Source organism: Aptenodytes forsteri, unplaced genomic scaffold, assembly GCF_000699145.1.
Source record: "Aptenodytes forsteri isolate BGI_AS27 unplaced genomic scaffold, ASM69914v1 Scaffold266, whole genome shotgun sequence".
Taxonomy (NCBI): Eukaryota; Metazoa; Chordata; class Aves; order Sphenisciformes; family Spheniscidae; genus Aptenodytes; species Aptenodytes forsteri.
In genome coordinates this window covers 1,067,956-1,095,555 of record NW_008794109.1, presented here as the reverse complement: position 1 = coordinate 1,095,555, position 27,600 = coordinate 1,067,956, and the positions used below count along the sequence as shown (strand labels likewise).

The window sequence follows — 27,600 nt, the reverse complement described above, 5'->3', positions numbered from 1 at the left end:
TGCCTTTGTCCGTTGGATGAGACATTAATTTCAGGGCCACTCTCCACCTTGTCTGAATAGCTACGAGAAAAGAAATATGCTCATGAAACTTCGTGTTATTGAGGCGGTTTGTCACATATATTTTGTTTCCTCATGAAAGGACACTACTGGCTGCTAAGCAACAGAGTAGCTGTGTTTACGTGCACATTTATCTATATATATGCACATATACATACATACGCAGACACACAGAGTATTTATTCAAGGACAAGAGTCCTCATCAGACTGGCTTTCAACTGAGAGTAATTCTATTAATTAGGGCTGCAGTTACCGTCCCCCTTCAGCTTCCCCCACCTTACCCCTCCTCTTCTTTATTCTGTTGCAGCTATTACTATTTTTAATTAATGTGCCAAAATGTTCACTCCTAACTATAACTAGAAAAGAGAAAGACAAAAAGGCAAAAGCAAGGAGAGGATCTCTGGTGAGAAAGACAACTTGTTTGGCTAACCCTTTTAGAAAAAGGCAGGCTTGTCAATGATTTCTCTTCACGATGGTGTCCCATAACCAGGGGAGAGAGCAGAAATGCTTTTTAATGGGGCTTTTCTCCCAGCCAGGAATAATCATGCCTACAGAGAAGTCTTAGAACAGTCTTCTGCTTGGAGGCAGTTCTGTTGCACATCTCAGTGGTATTTCTTTTTTTCCTTTTTGATGTCTCCTCTTTTTTTTATTTTTTTTTTTTTTTAAGGTGTTATGAATCCTTAGACTAGGTATTAGCTCTCAATCTATCTATAATTTTTTGTACTGTATTGATCATTATTTTTCCACCACAAATCTCTATCCCTGGATTTTAAATGTTACTTACAACATTTGAAGTAATCCCCATACTTCAAAACTGAGATCCAGACCCCAAAGTTAGTAGATGTAAATATTCAGGGTTCAAGATTGCCTCTCTGTTCCTCATCTTTAAAGCAGTTTAAAATGATTAATTGAATACCTGTGAAGGGGGAAGGTGATTAGGACGTTCATTGTGGGGAAACTGAGGTATAAAAGACAATACTGAGGCTGAGATATAAACACAGGAGCAGCACTTGCAAAAGTGTTGATTGAAATTGTGCATGTGTAGGTATGAAAAGTGGCTTTTCAGCCAAAATAAACACTATGAAATGCATGCCTTTGTTGTTGCTGTTTTATTTAAGTTGAAGTTATCTGGGTGTTGATGAAATACCAGGGGAGGGGAGTTCAGGGAAGAAAATCAGCTTTCAACTAAAAGAATAATGGCTTTGCATTTTCAAATGTTATCATTCTTTATGGATAATAATAATCTAAATGTTTGCCAGAAACTGGAAGAGAATAATTTTCATGTTTTAGTTTTTTGTTGAATCCTTCTCCTCCTCAGCCTCCTCCCTGTCCTTTCCCAAAATGTGTGTAAGAAATTAAAAGCATCAGAAACTCGTGTGTTATGAGCCCCATCCATGCTGGCTCTGAGAAGATATGAGTTTTTAAAGCCTCCAGCTGGCATCTGCCAGTTTTTCAAGACAAGCTGTGGAGCTCGAGCCCACTGCTCCAGAGGTCCCTGATTCAAGCTCAGTGGCTTTGTCAAGAGGGTGGTGACTACTTTTGCACACACACAAACTGGCAGTTTTCTGAACCACTCTGCGCAGAAATCCTTGACTCCCATTCACATGCGTCAGGCAGCGTCTCTCATTTCAAATGACATTGGCTTATTTGACTTTCAAATGAGAAAACTAAGTATCGTGAACAGATGAAGAGATAATCAAAACATCTTTGTCCAGGTTTTTGGAAAATGGTTTTGAAAACGAAAACTCCTGAGCAGTTCTACCAGTTCTCACAATATTTTTATCATTAAAAAACAACAACAACAACATTTGCTAATCTGTTTCCTAAATCTCCTGCCTTTGGAGACATGTGAATTGGTGATGATTCACCTTAGTAATAATTAAATATAACTTATGTTTCTATCTACCAGTGTTAGTAGAAAAGCTTGAACAACATTTATTTTCAAATGAAGAAAAATTCAATATCTGAACATTTTCTAAGCCAAGCCTCAGAGCTGATAACAGTATTGCAGGAGGCACCCTTGCTTTGATAACACTGGTGTAAAATCAAAAGTAAAATAAAAAGGGGAAAACACATGATAGTGAAAGACATTCTTGGATCAACAAGTTTGATCCCTTGCCACTGCATGAATTTGTCAAAGACAACCTTGAACTTGTTCTTGTACCTTGCTCCCCACTTTTCCTGCTGGGCTACTGGTCTAGGACTTCGCACTGTTGATGGGAGATAATCCTTTTCATAATTTCTAGGCTAAATGTATTCATAGCTGGTTGGTGTAGTTCCTCTTCCCAAAGAATTTCTATTAATGACTGGCTAATTGTTAATTCACCCTTTGTAATTATTCTTAACTACAAGTCGCATTTTCTCTCCCTTTTTGCATATTTGGATTGTTACCTATGCATATTCACTCTTCAGGCTGTGTTGGTGAGTTGTGATTGATCAGCAAAATCATATGGTGTTGTTTCATATTCCTGATTGAATAAGCAGACACATATCTGTGTGAAAATGGAGCACTCAGCTTCCTTTATTATTTGTATATATGTCTTGGAAATTTGGGGGGGGGCCTGTATATTCATTGCTATACAACAGAAATGTTTGAATGTTCATAGGAAATGCACAAAATAGGTAAAGAAAAAATTATAAGCAATTTGCTCCTGTCCTTTGAAGAGGGAATTTACCTTCTCCCATCGCTTTTACTGTCTCGCACAGTTGAGTGGTGCATGGTTAAACGGCGCCTGTGTTACCTCCTAGAAATGGCTGCATTTCAGCAATGCCATGCAGGAATTTCTGTATGAATTCAATGTACTGTAAAGTACCACAGGACATTTTGGGATGTGGCTCTGTGTGTAGTTTGGCTGTGTCTAGACTGGTATTTTTTAAACAGACACCAGGGAACAGAATATCCCCAAGATAATGGCATTTCATAAGGATGGGTGGATGCCGTCAAGATGAGAAGGTCTAGCAGCATTTCTTAGGGGATTTCAGGGACTTTGCCAGGCAATTCCAGGACTTCAGGCCTTGTTTGCTTATGTTTTTGGTTTAATTATCTGGAGTGAAAGGACATCTTTGCTTTGTATTTGAACAGCAACTCATCACGTGCCCTCCCTAACCTCAGCTAACAGCATTATCTCCTCAGGTCAAGTGAGAAAGGCCAGTGCTCTTGCTGGTGACAGGTTCAAACCCTTATAATCATCCATGACAGCACTTGTTACACTCTTTTTTATGAGACTTTTTCAACCTCTTGCTTTCAGCTCCTTTATACGGCAAGTCTTTGGTTTTTACTCTTCATCACTTGCAGTTTTTACATCACTTCCCTCGTCTTCCATCAGCAATTTTGCATTTCAATTTGTTTGTCTGCCTTGAACAGTTTTCCCTAAGTATTTAACTCACATGTTCATGGTCACAAATTTTCAAATCCATGGTGTTAATCTGGATTTGAAGTAAAGCCAGAAGCATGTTACAGTCAAGCACAAGCACACACAGATCTCTCCTGTTTGGCCTCTTTTTCTCCAGCCTGGGACCTGGAGAAACACACACACACACACACAAACACAAACACACACACACCCAGGGCACACCCATATCCTGTTCCTTCAGCTCAATATGTATTTCAGCACTATCAAAATTAACAAGAAGCCACCTTAATCCTGCTCCCTCATCACAAAGCCCTCTTCTTTCCTGTGGATCGGCAGCTACTGACCTCTTACCTTAGAGGGGAAGTAAATAAAAAAAAGGGAAAAGGAAAAAAAGACACCTTTCCTCTCTTGCATAAGCTGCACACCAACCTGCTTGTTATTGATACGTGGCTTAAAGTGCTGTCTGGCAATGAAAAAGTCACAGTGATAATAAAATAACCTCTGGCTTTGGCAATTCCTGGCAAATTATTGTGCATCTCTGGCTGGACACAGCTTCTCTTACTTTCTGCTTAGACAGGGGCATGCTGACACCCTGGCTTAGAGGGTAAGGTACCCTGGGGTAATCCCTTGCTCTCACTAGTAGTGTTTTGTGAATGAATGCTGAGTCTTCTCCCGCAGTTTCTCTCCTGCCATCACCTCTGCTTTGACTGGGGTTTGCTCTGCAAGGAGCGGAGAGAGCCATAAGGAAGAATAGTCATAAACTGTGAGATTTGACATTTTCTGGCCAGGAAAGAAAGGATATCATCAGGAGCTGCGCTGGCTGGCAGAGAGCTCCACTTGCTGGTACCTGATCTGAGCTCCTGGACAGAGGCACATCAGGGAGGATGGCAGTGCAGAACAGACAGGTGATACTGGAGGGGAAGAGAGCAGTGGAGAGATGGCGTGCTTTGGTGGAGGCAGGCTTCCCTTTGTTTGCATACACTCACATGCTCATTACCATTCAGGCTCCACTGTACATCAGTAGTGTGCTTGCTACTGTACACTCAACTGTGTTTGGTCTCTTTGAGCAAACCCAAACACTTGTTCTTGTGAGGTTGTTGTGATTTAACCTCAGTCAGCAACTGAGCACCACACACCCGCTGGCTCACTCCTTCCCCCCTCCCCCCCCCGGTGGGATGGGGGAGAGAATTGGAAGAGCACAAGTGAGAAAAACTCGTGGGTTGAGATAAAAACAGTTTAATAATTGAAATAAAATAATAATAGCAATAATAATAACAATAATGTAGTAATAGTAATAATAATAACAGTAATACACAAAGCAAGTGATGCACAGTACAATTGCTCACCACCCACCGACCGATGCCCAGCCAGTCCCCGAGCAGCGGCCCCCCCCGGCCAGCTTTCCCCCAGTTTATGTACTGAGCATGACGTCACATGGTATGGAATGTCCCTTTGGCCAGTTGGGGTCAGCTGTCCTGGCTGTGCCCCCTCCCAGCTCCTTGTGCACCTCCAGCCTTCTCAGTCGGTAGAGCATGGGAAGCTGGAAAGTCCTTGACTAGTGTAAGCACTGCTCAGCAACAACTAAAACATCGGTGTGTTATCAACATTATTCTCCTCCTAAATCCAAAATACAGCACTGTACCAGCTACTAGGAAGAAAATTAACTCTATCCCTGCCGAAACCAGGACAGAGGTGGATTGGGAAGAGGTGAGGACAACTGAGCAGCAGCCCAGAGCACCAGGAGATATGCATGGTGGATCACAACATTCAGCAGGCATCAACCCATGCTGGAGCCTTGTTTTTATCACACAGAAGTGCACTCACAACTTCTGTGTTCTGCCCCAAGCCACCTGGATCGTGTGAAAAACTCTGACGTCATTTGATAAAGTAATATATATTAACTCTTCTCAGGATGGGGTGACATGGTGGTCCTTCCTGTGGAATGAGAAGCGCGACCACGTGAATTGAGTTAAGCCTGCCACTTTGCAGTGGGTGATGAGGTTTCGTTGCCTGTGCCACCACTTCATTGTCTTTCTCAGGAGGTAGTTTGTTGTATTATTGTTGTTTCTGCTGCTGTTGTTTTAATCTTTCACAGGAGATTATATAAAACAGCCTCTCCATGAACCAGAACACATCTCTGGGGAATATGATGACAGCATCCATATCTTAAAAAGCCATAAAGTAGAGATGCACTGTAGAAAGTAGTTGTTCCCAGTAATAAGTGCAGTATGACATCCAGGAAAGATACCCTATTGTGACAAGCTTACACACTAGTGCAAATCTGAAGAAAAGTACATTTAAAACCACAGATTTTGCCATGCTTGTTATTTCAAAGAAATTTCTTTCCCTAAATTACTTCTGCAGTCAGATCAAAGCCCCTTAACCCTTGGCAGACTGTAGCCAGTTCCTGATGCTCCTCAGCTGTGAATCTTAAACTGGTTTCTCTTGAGGTCTCCATGACAGAGAACCTCCCCTAAAACGGCAGCTCCCCTGCATTTTGCAGGATTCGTACTCCAGCCCATGTGGACCCTGACCTTGATGGGTGAACAAGCTGTTAAGGGGTTTTCTTCCTCCCTGATCTCATGCAGAGATTACTTTCTGGACTATATAGTAGATGGGAGGCCTGATAACAGGCTTTTTTCAGGTCTGGCAGGAGCTGAGGCAGGAAGAGAGGCTAACCAGAGCTCTGTGACTGCTCAGTCACACAGGGACAGAAACAATCTCCAGGTGTATATTTGCAAAGTATGCTGCACCACAGAGCAGGGCGCTCGTTAGAAATAGCTGTATTTGTACCTGGAGCAAAGAGCACTGAGGACCATCCTGCTGCATCCTCCATACTGCAGCCCAGGAGATGGAGCGGGGAAGTTTCCTTTCTCTGCTCCTCCACTAATCTGCTAGGAGAATTCAGGCCACTGAGCTGTAACTACCTTGGGCCACACTGAGAGAGCTGAAATGTCACCTACATCCCTGCAGTTAGCTAGTGAAAGAACAAGAGATTCCCAAGTATGACTGAAGTGCCTAAGCAAGGTGACATACAGGGTCCTGTTTAGAGCCAGTGAATGGAAAGCCCTGGGCACAGTGCAGGTCAGCCTTTCCAAATATGGTTCTGTGTGCCTCAGTTTCCCCACTCTGATCAGCGGGCAAATGATGCCAGCAGCCACTGCCCTCAGTTAGGTTTTATTAATAAACTCCAGGACCATTAAGTCAATAGATCCTGGAGAAGTGTCACTATTACAACCATCCACGGCAAGGAAAAGCACATTCCCAAGCAGAGAGAGTGTGGAAGGTCTAGTGAACATTGAGCAGAGCACTTGCTCCACACTGGCTTTGTCACTGCTGGACAGCCTTGCCCTGACAGAGCTCCTGTCCAACCAGGGACGTACATCCATTCATCATTAGTCCTAATGCAAGCTTGGGAGTTTTAAAGCCAGGGCTAAATCAGACCATCTTAATTTGCAGGCTTAATGCATTGCATATTATCCATATCCTTCCTATGGGATTTATCTTGATTAAGTGCTAATTTGTAACTGGTGGTATACCTAGTGAAGTGACTGATGAGAAGGGTGCCTGGGCAGAAGGTCTGTGTTTTGGCAGCGGTGCAGACTGGAAATGGGAAACTGCTGTTCCCACCACAGACACACAGGCAGCACATTTTATGCACATCCCCCTCAGCCTAATAGGCGAACTGTCCAGAAAAGTTTAGCTTGGGTTATTCTTCAGCTGCGATGGAAGCCAGAGGTCTGCTGTGAGAAAGAGGACCAGACTTATGAAGGTTTTTGGCCATATTTAAGAAGTCTACCCCTGGGCTGTTGTATAGTCCTGTCTGTGCAGAACAGCACGGGTCAGAAAAGGCGTAGCTGCTTCAGATAACCAAGTGTAGGCAGCTGTTTACACATCCCAGCTTGCACATCTTTGGTTGCTTATTGAATCCCTCCTGTATATGCCCATAGCTGAGCTGCCTGCCCCATCTGCTGCAGTGACACCAGCCCCTGCCCAACCCCTCCCTCTGTCTCGCTGCTTCCACTCTGTGAACACCAAGAACCAGCTGGGGTAAATGTTGAGGGGATGAGACCATTTTAGACATGATCACAATCCTGATTTGACCACAAAACAGCTGGGAGAGTCTATCAGCAATATGAAAAAGCTTCTCTGAGATGGGCAGGGCTTTTCCAAGGAGCTAGGAAGCTGTATTTTGGGATACTTTCACTGTGCTGACCTTCGCTTTGAAATGAGAAACAAACCTTCCACCTCCACCAGACATACCAAATCTCAGATCAATCTATATCAGCATGTAGATTTTCCAGCATTTGAGGAGAAGCGACCTTTAAGCAGAAATGGGTTCTCAACTTTTGTTATCGCAGCACTGGCATTTCACTAAAAAAAAAAAACCCCTTTATTTCAGCTGCTCCTTTGGTATCTGAAACTGTGTCTGGTTCTGTAACCACCTGTCCCCCACAATTCATAAAACCACACTGAATATACACATTAAACAAGTCTTACACCCAGAAACACGCACATGCACAGAAGTCAGGTCAAGCTATTTCATAGTCCTATTTTACAGAAGGGTGAAATAAAACTTTACTCAACTTTCTCTGGCGTGGCAATAGGAAACCTAAGGAAGGCATCCAAAAGTCTTAATTTCTGTCTTACGTGGTACAGAGGTGTTCTGCATTAGCAGCATTTCTCCTTTTGGCTGTTTTTCCTAACACTGAAAACAGTGGACAGTGTCTCAGCTGATGGGTACTGCCTCCTTTTACTTGTGTAACTAAAGACAGCGGTTGAGGAGGAAGGGGGGTGTTGAGTAGAAGGAAGTTAATTAATTTCAGGGTTTTTAATCTCTTTTCTTTTGTACCAAACCATAAAACAAAAATTCTTCGGGAGCCAGAACATGTACCTCCAGTAATCGAAAGAGAGGCAAGGATCTGACTAATAGATATTACGTTCCATTATATGGTCTTGAAGTCAATAAACATTAGGTTACCTTCATGCAGTGAAAAAAGACCAGATTTATTAAAAAATCTTATCTGGAGGGTTTGCATTTCAATAGGATGTGAATTTGCATATTTTAACAATAACCTCCCATCATTCTGTCTGATCTGTGCTCAGTTGGCCATACAGATCACTTTATCTTGAATAGATTATCACCGGTTTAATAAACCCTTCATAATATGCAGGTATAACAATGGTACTTCATTGGATAAAGGAGGTATTAAAGTTCTTTTTCTGGAAATAGGGGTGGCCCAGCTAGTGATTAACTTTATACCTCTGTACATCCCTGTGCTGAATACACGATTGAAGGAGAGTATTCCCATTATTCACATTCAAAATGGACCAGCTCTTCAGAGCTCCTGTTAACTCCTCATTGCCCATGGCAGCTGTGCAGACGTGGGAGCCAACAAAGCCAAGGCTGCCGGGGATGTTATCTCCAGCAGTGGCCGCTACCTGAGACATCAGGAAAAGGTGACACTTTTCCCCTAAGCCAAGTCCTTCTCCACATATAGAGTGTGATCAGTGCCGAGCTGTTTCATACAGGAGGCACCTACTCAGTGCTAGATGGAAGTAGAGTCAACACACTGCTCAGCAAAGAGCCAAAAAGGCTTCTAGGCAGATAGCTTAGTTACCCCATTTTCAATGAAAAAGCAGAATTATTCTTCCTTGTCTCCCCTCCCAGGCTGTGACTGATTCTCTGCTTTCACTTTCCATGCAGAAGCTCATTTTCCACCAGTTGCCCTTTACAAGAGGTGAGTCCATCCCACAACTCTTGTATCCTGTCTTGTCATCTCAAAACATTTGGTTGGGAGCAGCATGCTCAGACCTTCCATAGGAGCAAAACAAGTCGCTGCCAAATCACAGGGCTGGCTTTTGCCTCTTGCAGTCTCCACTGGGACAGACTCTCATTTACACATGCCTGCCGTTTGGGGCTCCTGACCACTTTTCTCATGAGACTCAGGGCAGAGCATTAGTGCCAGTGCAGTATGTGACTGGGGCAAATATAATTTTCATGTTGTCCTGCAATTTTTGATTTCTTCATTTTTGTTTCTTTATTGATATTTGCACCCTGACTTGAAAAAAAACTGATACTTTTCCTCCCTTGGGTATGCAGTACAGAGCAGGCAGCTGTGAGCATTAACTGTCCACACACAAAGCTTAGGCAACCCGCAGGCTACTGTGGCATTAAGCCCAAGCTTGTAGACCTTAATGAGAGGTAATGTTTGCTCATGACCAGCTCTGTGGTCACGCAGCCCTGGGATCTGGACTGCCTCACATCTGACCAGCTGGGAGCACAGGAATAATGAATTTTGGGGCTGAGAGTGCATGCATATACGAGAAAGAGAGAGTATGTCACACACGTTCCCCAAGATACTCTTGAGAGCAACTAGAACTTTTCACACTCTCTCTCCTCTGTTTTCTTTTTCTTTGCTCAAGCTGTGTTCGTGCTGGCTTTTCCAAAGCTCCCATCATGAGCTTTTTGCTTCTCGAGAGCTGACATGCCGGTGTGCTGCCTGACAGTGGGAGCACAGCAAGGCTAGTGAATAATTGAAAGTTATTGACCTATAATAACCTGGCATTATTGACCATAAATGATTTAGTTAAAGCACACACATACACACACGCACACACCATCTCACATGAAGAAGCTGAATTTTGAATTCCCTTTGTCCAGCACTAGCTCAATGGAGCTTGTCACAGGGGAGAGATGGGCAATTTGGCCCAGCATGAAATTAATGTTAATTGAAACATTTCTGATGATGCTCTAATAAGTTTTTTGTGGGGAATGAGCACGGTACCTGAAGCCACAATTAAATTGTCCTGAGTCTTTACTCAAAGCTCTGTGAGGGCACAAACCTTTCCTGAACTTCAGCAAACTTCACAGGTTTTAAGGCTGAGGCGGACAATTTTCATCAAGCAGCCTGACCCCTGCCATAAGGTAGGGTAGAGACTAACAAATACCAGGACCAATAACCTGCCATTGAACCCGAGCACAACATTTAGGGAGAAGGAAAACATCCAGTTTTGATGTCGGACTTCCCACTCTCCTATTATTTTTTGTTTCTGCTGAGCCAGCTCTTCCCCTCTGAAGTGGAAGCGCTGACATGAGCTCCTTTGGAGCCACAAAATGCTGGTCAGCCTGCCGGAAAGCCTGCTCAGGGCTCATGCCTGGCCTCAGGTCCCCATTGTCTGGTTGGATCTGCAGGGTCAGGCATCCCCATCTCCGATGAAGCCCCAACAGCTTCCCATTTCTGAATGGAGGCCTGTAGAAGTGCAGATGTCTGGGCTGGTGATCTTGGCTGGGTCAGATAAAGATGTAAGCGAGTAACTGTTTAATTGAGCCAGATTTCTGAACGAGATATAATCCCAGCCACTAGCACAACTGCCATACGCCCTCCTAAGCTGGCTGTGTTTGTGTCAGGATCTGAATTTTGTGGCTGTCCCCTATTATGGAAAGTTTCTGCCCAGCTTTTTTCATTTTGACAGATGAAATTTTGCAGCTTGGACCTGTTCCTGATTATCTATCAGTGCTCAACAAACAGCCGTAAAAGCTTCTCATTAGCTTTGTGGGTGCTGTTCTTTATATACAAAATAGCCAGGCTAGCTGTGCCTGGCTTACTTTGTTTGTCAGGGTCACACGGATGAAAGAAAGGATCGCTTTGGTTTCAGATTTGCCTGACTTGGAGCTCTTGAGAGATGATGCAAGAACAAAACTTTTAACTCTCAGTGGTGTTGACCCATGGTACGGAAGCAGCTATGAATTGGCATTTACAGCACAGAAAAGTGTCAAGATGGAGGGATTCATTCCCTTGCTTTTCCAAGTTCAGGGCATACTTTTCCTATTGACTCCAGCAGGCAGTGGAAGCGCCTGGAGCTGCTCCCACAGTCCAAAATCACTGCAGACAGGCAATCGCTGGAGTCAAAGGTGCGATCCAGTCTGTGTACTGAAGTAACTAACTTTTGAATACATTTTAAGTACCTGATGAAGCAGGCTTCCCAGAGTAAATCCTTAGTTTCTCCATCTAGGAAATTGGGTCTGCATAATTTAGTTGTCTAAATTTAGGCAGCCAAGAGCTCCCTCTGGAGGTCTCCAAGCAGCTCGTTTCTCTGCATGAGCAAGGCCAGGCGCTTACTTCAGGAAGGCATTTCATGAGATATCTGTGATTTAAGTACAAGCTAAGTCTTTTAATTAAGCAAATAGGATCTCTCCCAAAATTTCCAATTTTCCTTCCAGGATTAGAGCTAAACTAGGGGTAAGGCCAGCTGGAAAGAAACAATTGATTTCTCTCTAAAGTCAGGTAAGGGGCATGATAACCTAGGATATATCCTCCTTGTCTCTAAAAAATCACTGGGAGCAGTGGGAGAAGTGCAGTGTCTCATCTGTATGTGCACACTGTCACTTACTTGTGCATACTCCTGAGACCAGCCAAAACTATCTGACTACAGCGGTACATGACACCAATGTCCAAGATGGCTTCCAGCTCTGTCCTTCCTTCTTCTCTGTATAATTGACTATTATACCGGCATTATCTGTGCCTTGATACCTTGGATTTATGAAGCCTCTAACAAATATAAATTCCCCTTTGCACACACCCCATTTAATCAAAACCTTGCTGGTTTAAGCAGTCTGTTTTATTAAATTACCAACCTATGAAGCCATTAACTCAATTAGAAGCAGCAGTTCTGTACTCTTGAACAACCAAGGGGTAATATTGCAACAGTATACGTTATGCAGAGTATGGCACATTGTAATAACACTGAGAGCTTATATAGCATTTTAGAACTTTACAATTTTGTAGGAATAATATCTAATTAATCCTCACAACGGGCCCTGAAGGTAAAGATTACTGTCTAACCCCTTTTTCCATGGAGGAAACTAAGTGGGAAAGAAAATGATAGGTAATAGACTTCGTAAAAGAGTTCAAGGCCGTATCTTTCCACACTCTGCATTCACAGTAAGTAAACTTCAGACTTTCCAAATTGCTCCTTTCCTTCTGAGAAAATCAACATCAAGTGACCATTATCTCCCTTTCCTGTCTCCATATTGTAATGTGTAATGGGCTGAGTTTATTTTAAAACATCTTCCTTTTTTTTTTTTTTGGGGGGGGGACAGGGAGGGAGACCCCAAAGGGACATAGAAATCTTACAGGAGTAGGTTAAACCCACTACACATAAGTACCTTTTGTAACTGTCTTTAGTGCTTGCTGTGGTTGTCTTGTGCTTCTGGGTCCTTTCGGGAATTAAATAGGCACAGTTTCAAAAGTCAGCACCAATTCATTGCCATCATTTCCCACAACTGTGTTATACCCAAGAAATTTTACTTTTCACTGTCAGGGTAGAAACACCCACACTTGTGTCACGTGTGTCTCCTCAGTTATGTGATCTGACAGCAATAACAAGGATGGTCACAGGAGCTCATCTAACTAGACCTGGGTACCTACGATCTTTCATGCAGAGACTGCAAGGATGAAAGAGTTCAGATGGGAAAAGTCGTTGTACATAAGGCACAAAAATTATGGTTAGAAGCATCTTGGTAACAAAGTAAATGGCAAAGATCTTCTTGGAGAGCAATAGCTAACACTAAAGACAGACCTGTTGATCTCAAGTGATTGTTACCATAAGGTATTATGTTTCCTTGCTAAGTAAACTAAATTAAGTGCCAGGTCCATCATACAGAAGCAACAATGGGCTGCTGACAATAAGAGCAGATCCTAAATGTAAGGATTTTGTCTAAAGATTTATGTATGTACATTTTTGTTCTATAAAATTTAGTCAAAGTATTTTTGTTTTCTTTAGTTTTCAGCAGAAAAAGTTTTTTGGGACAGCTTTATATATTTTTACTAGTTTTTGAAAAGTAAACAATGCAGAAGTAGAGATGGTGAATAGGAACAGGAACTGGACTTGATTTGAATTTGAAAAAGAAAGTGACAGATTTAGAATCCGTATCTGCTTTAAGCAAAGTACAGAGAGGAAAGAAACAACTTAAAACAGTGAAAAGCAAATAATGCTTCTAATAATTCACATTGCTTACTGTAAAGATGCATCAATCATAAATTATCTCAAGCAATCATGTATGATATGACAATATAAATAAGAGATTGTTTTTTAACTTATTCATTTTCTTTGAGCTGTATTTTGAGCATTAAGAATTTTCTCTAATTCTGGAATTAAAATTCTTGTTAAAAAGTTGCTTGGGTCCAGAAGTTGAGGATTTAAGGAAAACGCTGTATGTCAGGAGACTGATGGTAAAGCCCCAAAAGCTAGAAACACTGGCAGTGCTTGTAAGCAGGGCTAGATCAGGGTTACCTTTAAATACAGAGAGGTTTTCATTATACACTAATTCAAAGAATTAATGAGTAGTTTATTTAAAGTAGATGATCTAAAAAAAAAAAAACATGATTGTTCTCAGTGGTCATGGTTCCAGTTTATTTCATTTCATATTTACACCATGTAGCACCAAATTCATGCTGCAGAGAGAGAGAAAGTACAATCTGGTCCAAGTTTTCAAATATGCTCAGCACCCAGTGGACCAAAATCTTTTAATTATCTGTCTGTGTATTTGAGAACATCCTGTGTTTGAAACAGAAGGTTCCTTAAGTAGTGTGATTTCTTGCTCGGTTTCCCTCTCTGTGGTTTTTTTTTACTCTCAGCGTCACATCTTGAGAATATTTCTGTGTTGTGATTTTGGAAGGATGCAGCCAGAAAGCAGCAACCCTTGGTCTCCTCCGCGCTGGTTCAAACTTGTCATTGCTGTTCAGGCTTGCTACCGATCCGCACAGAAGAATCAGACCCTGGGAGTTCAGAAACATATTGTAAAAAGGTTAATGGCTAATACCACCAGAAAGTTTATAGCTGAACTTCTAGTGGCTCTGATCAACGCTCTGTCTTTAATCAAATGCCACAGCACAGAAGGGGAAGGAGGGAGGAAAATGCAGTTGGATGAGCTGTCTCTTCTCAATGAGGCCTCTCTGGTTTGCCTCTTCCAACTTTATCCAAGCTGCACAAGCTATGCAAGCAAGTGAGGGGGGCAAGCTCGCAAGCAAGTCAAAAGCAAATGGGGGTGAGGAGGAAGGGAGTAAATAACTTGGAGCTATCAGCTGTGATGCCAGAGGTGGCATGCTGCTTCCGGCCACTAACAGATGTGGACAGGTGAACCTTTACACCAAATCAATCATCATATTTATTCTAATTGTATCGTAATAGTCCCCCAGGAGCTCAGTTCAAATGAGCTTGACATTATTAAAATTTTAATGCCCAGTTTTCATAGCTGAATGAATATTTAAAGGGTATGTCCCAGGCTTAAGTTATGATGATGAAGAAATTAATGGAATGTCTTGTTTAATGCTTTGGTACATGTTGATGCAAAAAAAAAAAAAAAAAGTGGTTGTTCAGGGAGGAAAAGAAAGAAAGGCAATGTTTAGGCATAATTAGAGGAGGAAAGCATCAACGATGCATTAGTATCAGACATTGCTCTTGTTGGATAGCTCTCAGCGGAGAGGAAATATTTATCATTCGGGAGGGGGGAAACCAGAGTGTGGTCAGGGACCTGAAGAGAAGCAGCTCCACATGAATGACAGCTTAAAAATGAATCCCTGGGAGTCTCCGACCACATCCCTACATGGTGGAATGAGATTGCTAGCCTTTCTGGCTGGAACAGACACAGAAAATCACCTTTCTTACGCAACCAGGGTGTTTGTTTATTGTAAGTACCCAGATCAACTTTGAAGGATGGCATAATTAATCAGTGATACTCATCAGTCTGGTAATTATGTTATAGATAATTGTCAAAACATAGGACCAGATGATACCAGTTATACATAGATGGGCGTGAGGGGTAGCTCGTTTTGCATTGGAGGGCCTGATTTTGTACGGGCTGAAACAAGCACAGGGAATTGCATTGGCTCTGAGGATCTGGAATCTGGAAAGATTGTGGAGTTTTGTTTTGTTTTTTAAGCCTTCTCGGCTTTTCCCAATTCAGGAAATGTTTGGGAAGCTAAGGATTTTTGTTTTCTCCTCTTTTTGAACGCTGTACTAATATTTGCAATGTTCCTGCTTGTGCTTATTCATTTGGTGTTAGGAACAGAGGACTAACCTGGGCGGCTGGATGGGCTTGAAATCCCCCCCTAATATGCATTTCTTAGCTGTGAAAGAGGACTGAAGAAAAAGTTAATGCTCTAAGTCCTTTCACAGAAGATTTTCTTTAAAGCTGCACTGTCAAGATTAAGATAATCTTATTCTTTCCCTGAGTCTTTCCTTGTTTCATTGGGGGTTTTTTAAATTATTTTTTGTTATTTTCCTTTTGCCAGCTCTTTCAGGAACTGCAGCCCCGATCCAGTGCACAGATAAGGGGTTTACCTTTTAGGCAAGGTTTTCACACATCTAATTTCAGATGTGATTTCAAATCAGTTTAGACAAACCAGTGGAGAAGGTGGCATGGCTGCTGGTTTGTTTTTTTTTTTTTTCTGCTCAAATGGGGCTTATTTCAGGTTATCTTAAAATAATTAGATTATATTTTTCCATTAATAGAACTGAAAGGAGAGCACAACCATACCACTTGTATCATGATAGGGATATGTCTTGAGAAGGAAGCCCCTGTGCTTCAGAAATGCCACATCCTACTGCTTGGAATAGGTTTAGGTCTGGTCCTCCTGGGGTGCAGGACTGAGGTAATGGACTGCTATCTGTTATCCTGCAGCAAGCTTACTCCAGAGATTACCTTAACCCTTGGGCGAAGGGAAATTAGGGTGGGAGGAAGAGAGTGAACACATGTCACCGTTGAAAGCAGGACCAGTGCTGGGGGAAAATCACTTTCTGGCTCAGAACGGAGCTAATCCAGTACGAAGGAAAACCCTGCTTGCAACCTTAACCCTGTGATAGCCTCTTCCAGTTCCTGGGGAGGCTATGCTTTAATTCAGGCCCTGAGGCTACCTGCACATTTATATCAGTGGAGAGCCTTTATTTCATGACTCTGGCAGTGGGTGAAAGCAGCTAGTTAATTTACACTGCTTTCTCTGTTTGTTAAATGGCAGTGCTGTGGAAAACATTTCTCCATGGGCAAAAGGGCTGGCTGTGGTTCTTATCTTCGTGGCCAGGCATACAAAGCTACAAGTACAGAAGGTCTAATCATCTTGGATGGATGGTGGCCAAGCTCCTTTTGCACTCAAAGCACTGAAGTCAATGGGAGCTTGGCCTTGCCTAAAGTCTGCAGAGTCAAGCCAAGCAACCATTAGTGGCTAAGGTGGCATTTGGATCTTGCTTCAGAAGAAGAGATAAAGCTTAGAGAGGGAAGAGCACAGCAGGGAAGTGCCAACAGCCAGAGGTCATGGGCTCAGGATAAGGAAAAGATGACAACAGATGTTCATCTCTAAGTGAGGGGCAGGGGTTATGTCTATAATGCCTTGAGTAGTACATCTGTCTCTCTGGCCTGCTTGCCTGCCCTGCTCACGTCCGTGCTGAAGAGGTCTCTGGCCTCTGTGGAGTGTGCCCAACATGTACAAAATCATGACATGGCCCATATGCAGACAACACCCTACCTTCCCCCTTATCTGCACTTCCTCACCAAGGCAGCTCCTGAGCATACTCCAAACTGTGCCTCTGCCTGGATGAGCGCCAGCTGCAGGCAGTGCTGGGCAATCTCAGAGCATACCAACACAGGGAGCATCTATGAGACAACTCAAACACAAGGTCTGAGAGCAAGCTCTCAGTTAGACAGTGCAGGCACAGATAAACATAAAACCACAAACACCTGAGCTGAGTACACATTGCATAATTGATCTAGGACCCTTGGCACATATTCGCATCACTCATTTAAGTTCTGTGTTGCCACCTAGATACGGTTATTTGTTAGCCATTCTGGGTAGTTTAAGGCTATTTTGGTTGTATCTACAGGGACTACCTTCATATGTGTGGATTATGCTGTTGCTCTGCCCTGGAAGAGTTTGTGATCACAATATCTAGGATAAAAGAGAATGTGGTTGCTTTCTACTAAATGCATGCAGAGTTGGCTAATAGAAAATGCCAGTGATAGAGAAGAACAATTTTAGATAAAAGGTGGTTTGGGCACATTTTAAAATTGGATGTAAATTATCTTGAAATAAACTCAAATGGGAAATTAGAAGAGAGGTGAGATTGTGGGAAAGCTTATCCCTGCTGATATAAGGGAAGAAAGGAGGAAAGGACAGTAAAAGACTTACTTAGTTTTACATTAGAATTTGCTGTGTTTATGAACAGAATTTCACATTGTGATTGCTCATAGTAGCAGCAGGGAACTAGATTTAATGAGCAGGGTGTCCCTTCAAAACTTATACCTCTGCCGTCAGGATACACAGACAAATAGACCCTTTTATATAGCTTAGCATCACCAGTGGGCCAATCCTGTGACTCTTTACATGCTTGAGTATACTCACTGAATGTCCAGGGACTTCTCACATATGCAAGGGGTCTGGGACTACAGACACATTTCCCAAGCTGAAGTCAGCATCCACCAGGCCCCCTTCTTTCCCAGGAAAGAAAGGTCAAGTGCACAAGCCAGGCACGATCCACGAGTGCAAATAAATACCCATTTGGATGACCAGGGCACCAGTACCTTAGGGCACACTGTGTATGTGGTGGTACAGTGTAGCAGCTAAAGGTAGACCTATCCAACATCATTTTTACTGTGTGACTGACCAAAGCTTTAAGGGGATCTCCTGCTGTCTCTTTCACGTGCAGATTTGCATATGAAACAGTACTTATAAGATATAAATACTAAAAAAACCCCAGTGCTGTCTCTTTTGTTTTGGAAAATAAGGCTTTGTTGTTCCAAGCATCCTGTGTTTTGTTCCTCTTACTGTCCTTAAACCTGCCGAGGAGTGAGTTCCCCCTTTACCCCTCCCCACTTCGTATAAAACCACGGGCACAGTGAGGTTGAGCGCTACATGCTCAGCTTCCCCAAGTACAAACCAAAGGATTTGTTGTATTGGAAATGTTTTATTTTGCTATTAACAAGATCAGCAGTTTCTTCAAATTCAAGCCCAAACCGTTCTGTGGGGAGAAAGTTTTGGATTCGAAGCCATAGGCTTCTGCACATGAACCTGAACTGAACTTAAGCCCCATCTAGGTTCATCTATATACACGAGACAAGTGGAAAGATGAATCGATAGTTAGACGGATGGATTATAATGTGGTTTATATGATATATAGAAAATACTCTCAGAGTGTGGGGATGGCCGGTAGCAATCATTCTCAGGGGTAGGCAACAGAGCATTGACTGATTTGTAAAGGTCAGACCCTTCGAGATTTTTTTTTCATATCTCATACATTCCCATTTCAGGCCTTCTCATCTATTTGTGTACATGTCTATGACACACATCTCGTCAGGCAGGGCAGAGGGTGGTAGGGAGGAATTAAGAGTCCATTACCCAGATAAGGTTTGGGGTAGAGTCATTTCAGATGCAATGCATTACTACTGAGTGCTTCCCACAAGGCAAGCCAATGTGATTTTTTTCACCAAACTTTCTAAAACATTTCCTCTCCCTACTCTTTCATTAATCCAACATTGTATCAGTTTGCACTGCCCGCACAAAAGTATGCTTAATGTGTAATCACACGGCAATTCATGCAACCACAGCACTTACCTCTATTCCCACGGGGGGAGGTTTTTGCTCTATGCCTTATAGCTGCAATATACAAATACAGAAGGCTGGCTATGTAGCTAACCTATGTTGAAGCAGCTTTCCTGATTCTGTAACATGCACAGAAATTTCCCTGAGCTGAGGACCTGGGCCCTAACTTTGTTTTTTTCTTCAGAGAGAGGAGATTACTTTGGATTCACTCTTATGGCTATCTAGTTTAGATCACTGTAATTCAATTATGTCACTCAGAATCGGTTACAGAGTGATTTACTTGAACTTTGCAATTACACACACACAATTCAATTGTAGGTGATTTTCTTGGCCTTTCCAACTTTGACGCTAATATACTTTGCATTTCCTTAGGGCCTTCAATCACAGCTGATTTTGCTCAATGCTTTAAAAGTTATGACCCACTCCTACAAACACATTCCTGCCAGTACCTTTACTCACATAAATAGCTGTGTTGACTTCAGAGAAATTACTATTGTGTACATGGCAGACTCCCAAAAAGTTGGCAAATGTGGTAAAATGAAATTCCTCCTAGTGTTTTGAGGGGAGATTTTGAACAGAAAAACCTTTCCCACTGAAGAAATAAGGAGTAACCATATTTTCTGGAAATTTCAGGGCAGTTATTAAACTATTCATACCTCCAATTAACATCTGAGCTATGTTATGAGATCACCAAGAACTGCATGGCATCTTTAGGAAGCAAGTTATTCCGGGATGGGATTTTCTTCCATGAGGCTAGCCAGCATCTACAGAGATGCAGTAGTGCCCAATAAGCATTTGGTAAGACCTGCTAGCTCACATCAGCATTCTATCCCTCGTGATTAGGTCACAACAGTGTTTCATCATTGATTTAGAGGGATGATGCCTGAACAATACCAAACACAAGAGAACATGACTGAGCAAGAAGAGTTTGTTATTTGCCATTATATCCGTCCACATAATTCAGGCATAGAAATGACCGGACGTATGTTTGTTTGTTTAACACCAGCATTTAGATACATTTTTTTCATCAACCACCTTCATGGTACATTAGGTTATCTTTATCTTCATTGTACAGAGGAGAAAGCTGAGAAAGAGGCAGATGAGAAAGCTGAGAAAGCGGCAGATGTAGTGATACGTCCAAATTCATCCAAAAGGCCAGTGTAGAGCTGGAAACAGGCCTTGTCAGAGGTTAACACCTCTACTTTCTACACTGTACCAGACTGGCTCTTTGGGAACTTCAGGAAACATAGCCAATAAAATACCTTTCCTCACAGTTTTTGATACAAAGCCTTAATCAAACTCACCAATCTGTTCCCAGGGAGTACTCAAATTTCTTAAGCCCTCTAAGAAGGGGTGGGAAAACTGTTATTAGATAGACGATCACTGTGGTCATCTTCCATGGTCTTGTAGATTATACAAGGTCTAGAATCACTTTTTGTCTCCTGAAGTGACTTCTTCCTTAAGCACAACCAACAGATTATCTCCAACACAGCTCTATTCTGCCTTAGACATGATCTTCCTAACCATTAGTGGCATTTCAGTGATCTTCAGTAGTCTCCTTTTCTCACTTTTCCTTCCTGTCTCAGATCACATTTGAAGCTATTCAGGGTGTCTCCATCCTTTTTTTATTTTTTTTTTTCCCTTTCTTCTTCTTCTTATCTCTGCATTTGCCGATTCTGAAGCCTGGTAGGGCCTTAGTCCTGGCTAGAAACACCAGGTATATTAATGACTAATGAAAAAGTGAGTAAGACAAGAAAGGAAAGGGTAGTAGGAACAGTGAGGGTAAGAAAGATGGAGACAGGGAGAAATCAGCTGTCTCTGCTTCCTACTCTTCTTTCCCAGGTGACCCTTCTACCTGCTCTAAATTAATATCAAAGCCAGAGGGAGCAGAAAAAGGTTGGTGGGGGAGAAAATGACAACCCTAGGAAAAAAAAAATCATGATGCAGAAAAGCGTCTGTCCCCTGTCTAATTCCTGCAGTGGCCTGTAGCTGATGGTGCTGAGAAAAATACAGCAGCAAGCTCTGACATTTCATTTCTGCAGAGAATTGAAAAAGGGCTTGCTGTAATTCATCGCTTCTTGTAACTCAAACCCTTTTTGCCAGGAGTACCTGAGCTGTCTTTTAACAGTGGCACCATGGTGGTTGTAATTGGACATGAAAAATGATGTCGTGTTTCTACTTGCAGGGAGGATTGGAGTGTGGGTAGGTGGGGCAAGCGGCAAGCTGGTGTGAGAGGATGACATCTGGCATTATTTGAATGGGTTGGTTTTAGGCAAAAGGAAGGAAAAGCCAAAATGAAAGGTATGAAGTGTAGCAAGTACGATCATCTTGTCCAAGGTGTGCAAAGGTGATAGTAAAGGTGGTTTTCAGCAGAAATGAATGTGCAAAGGATCAAACGAAAATGAGAAGTGTGGTGCACCTGAAGTTTTAACTCCTCCACCAACCCAAGCACTCATGGCATCTGTGGAAAAAGGACGTGCAACCCCTCTTCCTGAAATGGGGCTGATTCACATCTGCAGTGGCACCCAGTGCCCATATTTTCCAATACAGACAGGGAATCTGAGACACAGCTTTGCCTGAGGCCACACTGGCAGCACAGTTGTGAATAAAACTCTGGTTTGCCATCCGCTTGCCACCCCTTTGAAAACTAGGTCTGTCATATGTAACCAGAATCCCAAATTAAATTTTTTGGCTCTTGCCTAAATCCCTTTGTGCCTCAGTGGTCCTCAGCACACCTGTGTTATGGCATTGCTGTTGAGCGAGGCACTTCAAGTAAATTTGTGGCCAAATTGGACTCCAAATCATGAATGAAGATAAACATGTTGTCGTGATGTATAATGGTTTTATGACTATTAGGCACTCTGGTACCATAATGTCAGGAATCTTCACAGTTTATATAGCGAACAAAAATTTTTAGTCAGGTCCTAAAGGATAGGGGGGAGGCTAAAGAGGAGATAAACTCTTCTGGGTTAACTAATGGTAAAACAGTATACTTCTTTCACTGTGGCAGCCCAACAGGGATAATATAGAATAAGGAACCATGATTATATTTCAAAGGAGAGCACAAAGAGAATCCATGGGCAGAGGAAAGAAGGACCATTGCAATGGACAGAAGGGTAGCACATCCTAGAGGAGAGCCTAACAGAGTTCATCCAGTCCATCTGTCAGTTGAAATGCTGGATCAGCCTACCTAGGTCCTTTCCATGTTGCCGGATCTCTTTTGAAGACTTCTAGTGATAGGGATCAATAAAACCTCACAGCCACATCTGTAGTTCCTATGATCCCATGTGGATACCCATGGTATTAACCAGTTTTGCTGACTGGCAGATCTTCTTTCTCCGAGCACACGCTCAGGGTCCACCAAGACAGGACAGATATTAAAGATATCCATATCAATATTCCCCCAACCACTATTCAGAATACTGTAGTTTGGAGTATGAACTTTGGTTTCTTTACATTAAACCCATGACAATTCCCAGCTGGAGAATAAGCAGAGACCTTGAACATCTGAATTCCCTTCTCCCAAAGAAAGCATTTCCCCATACTGGGGAAGGTATATCTTTCTGCCATTTTATTTCCCCACTTAGCCCTTTTCTGCTCCCTATGCCAGCTCCTTGCTCCCAGATTGTGTAAAAAAAAAAAAAAAATCCATAGATGGAGAGAGGAAACTTAATTATTTTCCTCTCAGTGTTTCTCCCTATAATTGGTGTCTTTCATGTCAAGATGATCTCAATTTGTATTATGGGCTCCGTACAGGCAGCACTTTCTCTTTGGTCTATAAAGAAATTGTTAAGTGTATAAAACATAATGTACATTCAATTACACTAGCCTTTTACTTATTAATTTCCCCAGTTTTACCTTCCTCTGTTGGATGCTCATTCCCTCCCTATTTTTCTCCCCTTTCTTGGTGATTGTCTTCTTTTTCCCGTGCCTCAATCTCAAAAAAAAAAACCCAACAAACAAACCCAAAACCAAACAAATATTATTCTCCTCTCATTTTTGCTAAAGGGTCTGACGATCTCCTCTGCCTTCTGCCAGCTGATCACATCCAACTCAACAAGTAGGAAGATCTCTGTCTAGTTTTTCTAAAGGTTGGATCCAAAGCTTGCTCAAGTTCAGTGGGGATTTTCATGGCCTTTAGCAGGCTTCAGATCAGTATCTACCTTGGTAGATTTATGGAATGTTCTGCACTGCAAGGCTGTGTCCATTTTGGACTCCAGACATTGCCTCTCAGGGCTGTATGCAGCACACCACCTATAAATTCCTGGCTACTGTGACTATTTCTCTTACTGACTGCTTGGGATGCAGGTTCTGGCTGTCTTGGAGTGAGCACCGGGGACCTCTGACCACCCTCCTCTGACCATTGGAGTTAGATTAACCATTGTGTCCACGTTAGGAACCCATAATATATAGCGTGAATGCAGCTGTCAAAAGTTAACAGCTCTCAAGTGAGACCTTGGTACATGGATGGTGTCAACACCAACCTGCTGTAAACGCAAACCAGTTGCAGTGGTTGAGCAGCTGGGGGAAGCTAAAGCACAGTAACTGGGTAGTTTGGCTTCATTATCCTGCACATGAGAACCAAGATGGGGTTCATCTCACCTAACTGTAACTGCATAGACTACCTTTACGATCAGTGGAGAGGAACAGGCACTGCAGAAGACCATTCATCCTTTTTATCTCAGACACCAATCTTAAGAGTGGCTTAAGATTGGTGACTTAAGTGGCTTAAGTCACTCCTAAGAGTGACTTTTTAGACATTCGGAGTTACATGACATGAATTACCCTCCTCACCTCTGTGATGTGAGATCTTTAAATGTCTGTAACAGCTAGCTGCTCACATGTGGTTACAGAAGCCCTATGGCAGGATGTCCACCCTGCTGCTGCTAAATACATCGCCTCTGGCCCTGCTAATATCTTGTGATATGTGTATCAGCGACAGGTCTTTACAGTTGCAGAAGCAGAGGCTGATACAAGGTTTATCCGGTACCAAACTCTTAGTTGGTTTTAGCATTTCAACTGTCTGGAGTTTGTTGGATGATACAGGCATACAGGAGAGCAGAAATTGCTCAGTAGCGTCTGGAGCCATTGATCCTTCTCTTCTTGAGTGTGAGTCTAACTGTAGTCAGTTTATGGCTAAGTACATTTTCCTCTTGAGACAACAATGCAGCAGGATCTGCTAGGCTCTCCATCATCTTAACCTACTTGTCAGCCAGCTTGAGAACTTTTTATTACTAAATATGTGTGCAGAGCAATTAGAATAAGTCTAAATTATTATGAACTACTTTCAAAAAAAAAAAGGGAAATTAGGAAAAAAAGAAAAAAGAAAACTAACAGCCTTGCTACCCAACTGTGATTAGCCGCAAATAAGGGAGGGACAGTGTCACCTGAAGGCACCTTGCGACACTCATCAGCCAATTTGTGGCCTGACTTTATTGGGAAGCAATGTGTTGGGAGATTCCCACTGCCTTCTGACTTCCTGCTCCTTGTGATGCCTGTTTGAACTTGCACTTTCTTTGGTTGCCAAATCTAAAGGATAATTTCATTCCACTCAGGGGTGGTCACACACAGAAAGATATTTTGAATAGTTCATCTACATAGTGTATGGATTGCTTTAAGTGACATGGAGGAAAAGGCAGGGAAGGGCTTTCAGATTAAAATCTCAGCTGGTTCTGATCCAATCTGCATCTCCAGCTATTAACAGGAGGGGTATATCCTCACCTCTGTTCATCAGACATCCACATCCTGTTAGGCACTACCAGTGAAGATGATCATGGACATCTGTTGCCCTCTCTCCTGGGAATGAGCAGCTCTGGGGATAATGATGGTTCCCCAATGCTTTTGTTGAGAGAGAGGGATGAGTTGGAGAACAGAAAACCTATTCACAGCACCATGACAAGGTTTTTATTCTTGCTTATGTTCTGATATGAGAAAGGAAAAAGGTGTTTGAAAAAGCAATAGAGGGAGATGTTTTACTCATATCCTACCCCCTCCTCACAAAAAAACCTCAATAGCCAGCACTCCTGCAGCATGTGGACAAACCAGATCCAAATCCCATTCCCCATGTATGAAATGGAGTCTGCTATGTTACAGGTGACTGTTCTACTGAGCTAACAGTGGAGGTGGAATTCAATTTTCCATTTTCTTTTCATCATGCCAATCTCAAGAAATCTTTGCAATTAAAGTTTCACTGATCCTGATGTTCTGACAAAGCATTTCTGCTCTGACACAGTAGTGTTTCCACAGGAAACTATTAGTAATTTAAAAAGTTATGTTTAAAATTTCATGACCTGTGTGAAATGAGTCAGATGCCTCTCCCAGTGTGATTCAACAGAGGCCCTGTCAAGTAGATGGGGTGACACTGATTTACCTCGGACCAAGAAGCAGCCTGTACTCTGTGGTTACTTCTTTGCTTACGAATTGCTCCCCCCCCCCCCGCCCCGATGGAGTAAATTCTGGTGCTAACTATGATGCATGGTAAAAAAACAAAGCAAGCCTCTGTATATGAATGTTTGATTCCCCCATTAATTATGTGTGTCTCTTTGCTCTTTCTTACAGATGAACAGACCGATCCAGGTGAAACCAGCGGACAGCGAAAGCCGAGGAGGTAGTTGACTGCATTGCTTTCAGCCACAGTGCTAAGTATAATTGTTGTCTCTGGCTTCTCTCAGGCAATGTGCTGATCAATTAGTAACGTAATCACTGCCAAAGAAATTCCCTCTGCAGCAAAGATTCTCTTTATTAAATCTCCTTTACTTCGTCTCGCTTTCCTCATATTCAATTATTATTTGATTTTAAAAGGCAGGCAGGTGCCAGCGATTGCCTGGGAAACAAATAACTGCCTCGTTAAGAAATGAAGCATCAGGCGCTGACTTAACAAAGTTTAACAGCGGTGACGGCAACGTAGGTCTTTCAGACCTATGTTGGGCTGAGCTGCAGAGGTGTTTAATTTTGTTGGGATAAACCAGATATTTTATGGTTTCTCTGACCATGTTGTTTCTGCTTGGACTGAAGCAACTCTGTTTATGGAAAAAGCAAATTCTGAGGTAGCAGAGTTTTCTGCACCTGTATCAGCTTATCTGGATAAACCTGTTGTGGAAACTGAAGACTCCTCTCAGTCCCAGGGAGTTATTCAGGATTTGCACAGGTGTAGTTGAAATCAGGAGCTGGTCTTTTGCTTTTCCATCCTGCACAGTGGATTTGGAAGGCTTTGCTAAGTGACCGTTCAATAGATTACCAGTGATAAGGTGTTTCCTGTAAAAGGTTTTCTACCAGAACTGATGTAGTGATACTTCACCGTACTCTTCTAATAGGGGCCTGTTTGTCACATCAAACAGAGCTCACGGAGAAAGTGTGAGATGGTCCATTATGCTGGATAAATTACCATTCTGCTTTTTTTTCTTACATCTGTACATTTATATATATACACACATATATATAATGACATGGTGCTTCCTTCCTCTCTATCCCTATCTCTTTGTGGAAAAAAAGGAGAGGCTTTTGCAGTAAAAACACTAGTGCTTATGTATCATATAAACGTGGGAGTAGGTTCTGTCATTTAGTAATGATGTGGCTCAGCTGTGTGAAAACTCTTTAATTTCCACCATGGACGTAAGCTCTTCCTCATTTATGGGACGACTTATCTTTGTGCTGGCATTAGTGGAAATCCCCAGCAACAACTACTTAAAAGGAGTAAAATGCCTCACAGACAAAAGGCACTGAAATTGTGTTCTTTTTTCAGTTGAAAGCTTTGGATTCCAGAGGCTTTGACTGCATCAGTGTGAAGCTGAAACTCTCCAGTGACTCAAGTCATTGGAAGACTTTGTACGAAGCTTGTAGTTGAAGGGCTGGTGTTATGGAGTGGTGAAACCGGCAGGTCGACAGAGGCTCTGTAAGGAAGGGCTGTGGTGCCATGTAACTGTAGAGCAGGAGAAGAGCTGAGTGCTGGAAAAATGCCAGAAAGCTCAGGGATAAATATTGCACTTTCAGAGTCCCCTGTAAAGTAAATTTGGGGGAATTTGGGCAACACTGGACAGAAAGTATTTGATGGGCTCTGCGATGGCAAGTTCTGCTATCAAGGGCCATGGTACGTTTCTAACCTGCAACAAAGGCATGTCACATCATATGGCATCGTCCAGTGGTTTTTAACAGAACCCAGTCAATTTACCCACTTTCCCTTCCCGTCTGACGATCTGACTCTGTGTCTGAGTAGGAGTGGGTAAGCAAGCCATGGGCAGTTGTCAAAGCCGATCTCCTAGGGGAAAAGGGAAAGGCTCAGCTGCCTGGGCAAACGAAGGGACATTATGCACATTCCAGTGGAGTTCATGCCGACAGCGAGAGTGAAGGGAGGGCCTTTTGTCTATTTAATTAGACATACCAAAAAATAATAATTAGGCTGGCCAATTTGCTTAGTGTGCCTACAGGGTATGTAGCTCCCAATCACTTTTTTTTTTTTTTTAATGCAAATCACTAATAGAGAACACATGCCTGGCTTTCTGGGAAGGGTTTTCAAACTCTTTTGCTAAGAGAAGCTGCTTTCAGGAGGGATAGAGAACACATGCCTGGCTTTCTGGGAAGGCTTTTCAAACTCTTTTGCT

General features: G+C 42.5%; 1 protein-coding gene across 10 annotated transcripts in view; it reads left to right on the top strand.

Annotated features, from left to right (window-relative positions):
• Window positions 1-27,600, top strand: part of CELF4 (CUGBP, Elav-like family member 4) — a 703,102-nt gene that overhangs the window by 383,436 nt on the left and 292,066 nt on the right. For 8 of the 10 annotated variants that reach the window (XM_009275290.1, XM_009275281.1, XM_009275240.1 and 5 more), the window contains exon 3: window positions 25,562-25,610. In XM_009275290.1, the coding sequence (XP_009273565.1) occupies window positions 25,562-25,610 (49 nt within the window). Of the gene's footprint in view, window positions 1-25,561; window positions 25,614-27,600 lie in introns of all 10 variants that reach the window. The other 2 variants (XM_009275248.1, XM_019470978.1) reach the window with 1 other exon arrangement.